The sequence below is a fragment of the Gossypium hirsutum genome, chromosome D13 (genome assembly GCF_007990345.1).
Source record: "Gossypium hirsutum isolate 1008001.06 chromosome D13, Gossypium_hirsutum_v2.1, whole genome shotgun sequence".
NCBI classification, from domain to species: domain Eukaryota; kingdom Viridiplantae; phylum Streptophyta; class Magnoliopsida; order Malvales; family Malvaceae; genus Gossypium; species Gossypium hirsutum.
In genome coordinates this window covers 32,785,743-32,793,780 of record NC_053449.1, presented here as the reverse complement: position 1 = coordinate 32,793,780, position 8,038 = coordinate 32,785,743, and the positions used below count along the sequence as shown (strand labels likewise).

Genomic DNA, 8,038 nt, shown 5'->3' with positions numbered 1-8,038 from the left:
TTAAGAAAATGATAAATATTTTAAATTTAAAACTATTTTTTAAAGGAAGTTATTAGTAAAAAAACCTATGTTAAAATATGATAGCTAAGGCATAAGGAGGGATACAATAAAAGAGTAGAGGATTTTTTATTCTTTTTAACTTGGTAATCTACATTATTTAACATTTTAATTGGGTTTTGATTTGAATAAAATGATGTTTAAAATTTTTGTCAGATATTTATTTGGCACAAGTTTAAATTGTGTTATCCTCTTTTTCTAAAAAATTTTAATTAAAAAATAATTATATATATATTTTATAAAAACAGTAATACTACTTTATAAAAAATAGTAATATTTCTTTATCAAACAAACAAATAGCCATACTTGTTCTTAAGGAAAAAACAAACAAACAAATAATAATACATTATGTTAAAATTTAAATAATTTCTTTAAAATATAAATATTTGTTAATACATTATTTAACAAATACCAATATTTGTTACTCTTTAGGCATTATTTCTTAAATTTTTTTTTTTTAAAAAAGTCATTATGTGTCAAATTCTAGTTCTCACAAAAGACAGTTTTTAGTAAATTTTATTTCGTTTTTGTTTTTGCACAGTTTCTCTCTCTGATAAACTGTTTTTTCCCTATTATTTCCCCGAATCAAAGGAAGTGAAAAAATCACTAAAACCCTAATCTTTCTTCATCGAAAACCCTAAAAACCATGAACATCAACAATTATCCAATTGCAATGGAATCCCTGTCTGAACCTTCAAAAGATGCCCAATCTCTTCAAACCCTAGCTTCGGGTACTTTCTCTTCTTCTCTTTCCTCACTGTCTTCCTCATCTCGAACCCTCCCTTCCAATCAAGACTTTCATTTCTTTAAGAATTTCGACGGTTTCAAGCTCCCCATTGATCAAATTGCCAAGATATCGGATTCTTTGCTTGAATCCATCGGCTCATCGGCTAAAACATGGTGCGCCAATAAAGCGATCAATTTTCCTGACAGAATTGGGAGTATAGCCGATGATGAAGCTTATGATTGGCTTGTTGATATCAACGACGAAATCTTGGAACGATTTGACGTTTCCGTGGATGAATTTCAAAATATCCGAAAGAAAGAAGAGGAAACGGGGAGGTTTATCGGGTCGGATCCGGAAATTAATGGGTTTCAATTGGTTTACGAGAAGAAAAAGAAGAAAGGGGATGGTGGGTTAATGGGTGACTCGGTTGCTGAGTCAGTGAGTGGGAAGGAAGGTGCGTCTCCGAGTTATTCTGGAGTGAAGGTGAAGAAATGGGCGTTGGCTGCAGGGACGTCGGGGAAAGCGAAGGTTCCTTTTCATATACCAACAATACGGAAGCCGCAGGAAGAGTATAATATACTTGTGAATAATTCGAATAAGCCTTTCGAACATGTTTGGTTGCAAAGGAGTGAGGATGGGCAACGCTTTGTTCATCCACTGGTGAGTTTTTTTTCTTCTTCTTTTCTTGTTTAATTTATCAATTTTTGAAGCTCCTTTTATGGGATCAGTAAGTTGTTTGAATGCTTTGCTCAGAAATGATTCCTATGGAGACAGTGTATATATGAATAGGGCGACCTTTTAAAGTTTTCTGAAGTTAAAGAACCTTTCAGTGGTTTATAGGAAAGCTTTTTCAAGGTTATCTTTCTTATTTTCTTTATTGATGCCAATGGTGGTGTAATTACTGGTAACTAGAAGACAGAAGACCGCAATTGTTTTTAAGAATGTTATCATGTTCTTAAGAGCCACCTTAACAGTTTTAGATACAGATTTGATAATAAAATTTCACTTTAATTCCTTTTTCTAACTCAGTATCTCACACACATCCAATTGTGTTCAACAATAGCTTCTATGTAATTAGCTGGGTTATCTCTGGTAAATTTGTGGTGCCTGCCAATATTATAATTAAAAAACCCCCTTCTGTTTTGCACTTTACAGGAGAAGCTGTCTGTTATGGATTTTGTGGATAAAGATATAGCAGATATTGAGCCTGTAAAACCACCCTCAATTGAGTCTACCCCATTCAAGCTGGTGGAGGAGGTAAAAGATTTGAAGGAGTTGGCAGCCAAATTACGCAGTGTAAATGAATTTGCGGTAAAAATCTGAGAACTAATATCATTTATGTGATCATTCTTACTCTCCTTTAACAGTTGGTAAGACATAGTATGAAGTGTTTACCTGGTCTGAAGAACGGTATATGTATCTCGGGTATTGGGGCTACCAGTTTGACGTGACCTTGTATGCGTCAAACATAGGTGTTCTATTTTTTAAAAAATAATTCTTGTAACATGTTACCACTTTGCATGTAGTTTAAAATTGTAATTATTCTCAGGTTGATTTGGAGCATAACCAATATAGATCATTTCAAGGATTGACTTGTTTGATACAAATTTCTACCAGAAATGAGAATTTTGTTGTCGATACTTTGAAGCTACGAATTCATATTGGCCCGTATCTTAGGGAATTATTCAAGGATCCCACCAAGAAAAAGGTTGGCCTCTTTAATGGCTGCAATTTTTTCCCATTTTGGTCCTTCTGCACTTTTTAATATCCTTAGTTTACATAGGTTATGCATGGGGCAGACCGGGATATTGTGTGGCTTCAGCGGGACTTTGGCATATATATATGCAACCTCTTTGACACCGGACAGGTTTATACTGCCAACCTGTTACTTCTCTGAACTTGATTAATATGATAATTTACTGTAAACTCTTGGTTTTGTTGGTATGTTTTAAGAATTGAAGTTATTTTCTTCTATCAAATTATTTATTAGGGTTAATTAGCACGTAACGATAAATTAGGGGAGAGGACAATGGTGTCTCAAGACTATACATGACAACTCTGTAATTGTGTTTCAGATGATTGAACTAACTTAACACAAATTTTGGATGATTATTAAAATGCTAATCTCATTGGAACTCATTGAAGATGTTAAATATATTATAGGCTTGGGAATATTACTGCTTACCGCAGATTCAAAGAGCCTAATTACTGTACTTTAAGTGCCATTTTCTCAATAGAAATGCTTAGGCATAGTTTTGAGTGCAATTAGATATGAATGAAATGATTGTTTGAATTGAAGTTAAAATTGTGTTGGACACCTACCATTTTGTTGACTTATGCTTTTGCATGGTACTCAGGCCTCGAGGGTCTTGAAAATGGAAAGAAATAGTTTGGAACATCTTCTGCAACACTTTAGTGGAGTTACTGCTAACAAAGAGTAGGTTTTCGTTTAAATTTGTTTGATCTTCTTCGTCTTCTTCATTATAAATTGATCATCATCTGTTCTATCTTCCTCATTGCAGATATCAAAGTGCAGATTGGAGATTGCGTCCTCTTCCTGCTGAAATGGTCAGGTAACATTGCTTTTGGAACCTGCATCTTTTCTCTTCTCTGTTTTACTCAATTGATCATTTTACAGGAAAAATTTAACCATCTAATCTGCAAGATAGTATTACTTACATTGTACTTGTTTTTACAAGAAAAACTAAACAATCATATAAGATGTAAATTGTAGTTAGTTTCGAGTTTTTCATCAATATGAAGTAAAACACTTTGCTTTTTGTTTATGATTGCACTGCTTGAAGAAAGTTTCAAGGTTCTGTGATTGCAGATATTGAAGAGGAAACTTTCATTGTTTTATGTCAACTAATTATTTTCCTTCTATTATATTTTTCTACGACAGATATGCTAGAGAAGACACACACTTTTTACTGTACATTTATGATTTAATGAGAATCAAATTGCTATCCATGCCTATGGAACCTGAACATTTTGATGCTCCGTTGGTAGAGGTATGACGCAATGAATCATAATTCACATAATTTTCTACATTCACCATCCCTTGTTGTATCATAGTCCTGACTTTCTCGGAGAAAAGAAGCTAAGGGATTTCAGTAATCTTTAATCATAGTTTCAATCGTGGAAGAGTTGGGCTTCTTTACCTATTCCTCTGGCATTTGACATTTATTTTGTTCGAGCTTCAATGTGTAATTTCAGCTGAGGCTATGTATTCAAAATGTTAAATGCATAAGCGTTCTTTCGTTGATTCTTTTTTTCCCCCTAAATTGACTTCTTGTTGTTCTCCCTTTTTCAAATAAATTTACTAGGATATATGAATTTGTGAGCTTTGATGCTTTGCAGTATTTATTTTTGACTGCAAAGGTTTTCTGGCTAGCAGGTCTACAAGAGAAGTTCTGATGTATGCATGCAACTATACGAGAAAGAGCTGCTGACAGAGAATTCATATCTCCACATATACGGGTTTGTTAAATGCTTAGACTACACAGTGCATGATTGTGTGCACGTTTAAATATCCCATGTTAATCCAAACTAAATTATGGCCTTTATTCTTTGCCATTTGATATAGGTTGCAGGCTGCTTGTTTGAATGCTGAGCAGCTATCAATTGTCTCTGTAAGATCATGTTGTTTACATTTTTCATGGCCGTTTTGTTTACATTTAAAATAACATATTGATTTGTTTGTAAACCACAAGATATGGTGAATTTCAATTTTGATATATGTAATTGATGTGACGAAGCCTGTCTAGCAAAAGTAGATGGATGGTATCCATTTCTTTGGCTTATATAACTCACTTAAATGGCTTACAGGGGCTTTATGAATGGCGAGACCATATTGCACGTTCAGAGGATGAAAGTACTGGCTATGTATTGCCTAACAAAATACTTATTGAAATTGGTATGAGCACTTCAAGTTTTTATCAGTTTCCACTGTATATCCTTTTTTATACTCTACTTATTGGTTTTTTTTTACTTGTTCATATTTTTTCTTACCGTGAAAAGCCAAGCAGATGCCTGTAACTGCTGGCAAGTTGCGTCGACTGTTGAAATCTAGACTCCCATATGTGGAGCGAAATCTTGGTGCAGTTGTTAGCATCATCAAGCGTTCTATGCAGAATGCTGTCTCATTTGAAGCTGCTGCTCAACAACTTAAAATGGGGCGTGTGCTACACGTAAGAGTTATTACGCTGATTTGATGATCCTAACGTTGACATACTATTAATATATGTTGTTAATCGGTTAAATTTCTTTTGTTATCTCATTTTTCTTTCAGTCCTCAAATTGGTTGCCATCTTATCTAGAAATAAAAGATAGCATTCTGAGTTGTAGAATGCTGGCCATATGACATAAATAACAAAATCCAAGTCAAATTCATAATGTTCATCATCAGTTATCAATTGAAGTTACAAAAGTGAATAATATTCCAGATAACTGGTTCAAATATATGCAATTTGTTAAATCTTATTGAATAGGCTTTAGAAATCTATTTAGTTGCTAGAATGGGTTGAAAAAGTGTTGATTTTACATTTTTCTTTGTGTTGCTTCTGTTTGTTCCAATGAACAGGCATCGGAAGAATGTGTAGCAGTTAATGACGGAGCTGTACTTGTACCTCCTGAGACTTGTCCAGACTTGAAAATTGGAAATGATAGAACAGAAATCATAGATGGTGGCATGGGGGGACTTGATGGGAAAACTGCAAAGCTTGCTTCTCCTCCATGTAAAGAATTAGTGAAGACTGGAAGCAGTATTCCTGGACCTGACACGGACAAAAAACAAAAAAGATGCCATATGGAGCCAGTTGTGAACAGTATCTCAATGTCTACGAGAGAAGGTCTTACCGATTCAGGGCTGAGTCCACCTTCGACAAAGGTTGTAAGTTAATCCTTCATAGATGCATGGTGATCTATCTTCTGATATGTAGCTGCTGGCTGAAATATATATTCCTGGTATAGGCTGGTGGAGCAACTGTTCAGATTCTGAAGAGACCTAACTGTGGCTTTGGGGCATTTCTGGGGAATTCTGCCACGAAGAAAAAATCTGATATAGGTAAAAAGGTGAGCCAAGTTATTTAGCTACAATTCTTTATCCACTGCAATGTTTTTAGAAAAGTCGATCTCCCTCTTTCTGGCTTTGGTATGGTTCTTTGTGAGTGAAACTTACCAAGACTCTCAGATGCAGTCCATGCACATAGTTTTAACAGTTTCATTCCTGTATCTTTGAATTTATTTATAGGTTTTGATTTGTTCAATCAGTCTTTATGAATAGCAATTCTTTGCTAACTTGTTTACTGTTATCTAGAAGGAAGAGAACAAGTTGGAGCAGATCAGATCTTCGGTGAATCTACCGTTCCACTCATTTTTGGGTATAGAGGAGCAGTCAAAACTGGTGACGGAGGAGGCAACTAAAGTATCACAAATTTCACAACCTGAAGAACCTCCTCCTGTGGTAGCTACCGAGTTGACATCTGAAGATATAATAATGTTGGAAGAAAATTCAAGTAAAGATGAATCAAATGATGGTGGTGGTGGCCCAAAACCCAGTGATGCTTCTGTCGGTGATAGTCCCGTTTGTTACACCTCGGAAACAAATGAAGGTGACAATGAGGAGACTATGTCCCTAACTGATTTATCTACAAGCTTCCAACAATCCACCCAGTCTTTTAAAGTCAAGGAATCAAAAGAACAGAGTGGTTCTTTGCAAATAAAGCCATTTGATTATGAGGCAGCCAGGAAACAGGTTAAATTTGGAGTAGACACAGGAAAAACCAGGAAGTCAAGTAAACTCTGCCCGTAAGAAGAAAAATTCTGCAGTCGGGCTGCTGCAAATAGATGATGGGACGAAGCTGTTCCCGCAGGCTAGACGACGACAAGCTTTTCCTGCATCAGGGAATAGGAGTGCAACTTTCCCGTGAGTGTGTCTGATGATAAAATCATGGCTCTGCATGACAAATGAAAAATGAATTTTGCGTTTCATATTTAAAATTTTGATCAATAGAAAACGATCACAATCTTGTTTAGGAAAGTTTTAAACGTACTCCTATTTTGGAGACCTACTAAATACACGGAAAAAATTAGTGAATTAAATATATTCGTATTGGAAAAAGCATACATGTATCTAATAATCAAACAAAAGATAATGATCTATTTAAATGTCGGTCTCTTAATTAAAACTTAATTGCTGGAGAAAAATAAGCAGAAAACAGGTTGTTGAGCATTTATATTTACAAAAAATGAAATTTTTGATAGATAATGAAAAGGTATCACTATTAACATTAATTTAGTTATTGAGTTTACCACTAAACAGAATATGTCACGTCAAGGAAAATGTATATTTTTATAAAGAATTTTTGACTCTTGAACTTGTTAAATCACTTAAAAATGCAGGGAAAAATTATTTGTTAATTTTACTTATGTTACTCGTGGATCGTGGATTGTTATGTGTATCACATTAACAATTAATTATGACACCAATTTTAAATTTGGAATAGAAAAACGGGGTTTGACTTTGAAAATAAAATGGAGTTGCCATCAATCTTTTATTGAGGTGTGATTGGATCACCTTGAAAAAATTGGTACCGAATTGATTGTTTAATGTCTTAATGTCAAAATATTGAAAATATTTTAAAATACGATCCCTTCAACTTTTAAAACCCATGCATTTGAGAAAGGATATTTGATTATTCGGGTCAAATGAGAAAATCAAAACCCAGTAAGTTAGGGTTCGATTTTACAAAATTCCTAAATATCGAATATTGCCTTTATTGATTTTTAAAAAAAGATCCTCTCCTCAAGAAAACTATACGCCATATCCAATGCGTTAGGGCATAACGTATCGAATTCCCGAGAATGAGATTTTTATTTATGCGTTTTAATTAAAGACCATTCTCGATTATTTAGATTCGACGAAGAGAGTTAGAATCTAATACGTTAGGGCTCAATTTTCTCGAGGATTCTAAATTTCGAGTATTGCGTTAATTTGAAAACTTTTGTATGAAATAACTTTGGCATTTGTAATCTTTTGAATGGATAAAAAAACGATAGAATAATAATGTACATCGCGAATTGGTGATTCGTAAATTAAAAAACACACCAATGAACAATAAGCAATTAATGAACGAGTACAAACAAGCGTAACAATAATAATTTCATACATTATATAAATATCGACATTAGCTAATAAAAGGAAACTAATTAAAAATCAAGCAAAAATAACACTAATGAAATATACAAATTTAA

General features: G+C 34.0%; 1 protein-coding gene across 1 annotated transcript; it reads left to right on the top strand.

The window, feature by feature from the left end:
• The first annotated feature begins 560 nt into the window (after window positions 1–560).
• On the top strand, window positions 561–6,886 carry LOC107920252 (protein RRP6-like 2). Its single transcript, XM_016849860.2, is given in 15 exon segments — window positions 561–1,444; window positions 1,940–2,095; window positions 2,334–2,492; window positions 2,568–2,651; window positions 3,142–3,221; window positions 3,307–3,357; window positions 3,687–3,795; window positions 4,182–4,264; window positions 4,371–4,416; window positions 4,613–4,700; window positions 4,805–4,974; window positions 5,367–5,672; window positions 5,756–5,857; window positions 6,105–6,556; window positions 6,558–6,886. Coding segments are annotated over 15 exon segments (2,784 nt in total). The 5' UTR covers window positions 561–703; the 3' UTR covers window positions 6,715–6,886.
• The last annotated feature ends 1,152 nt before the right edge of the window (window positions 6,887–8,038 follow it).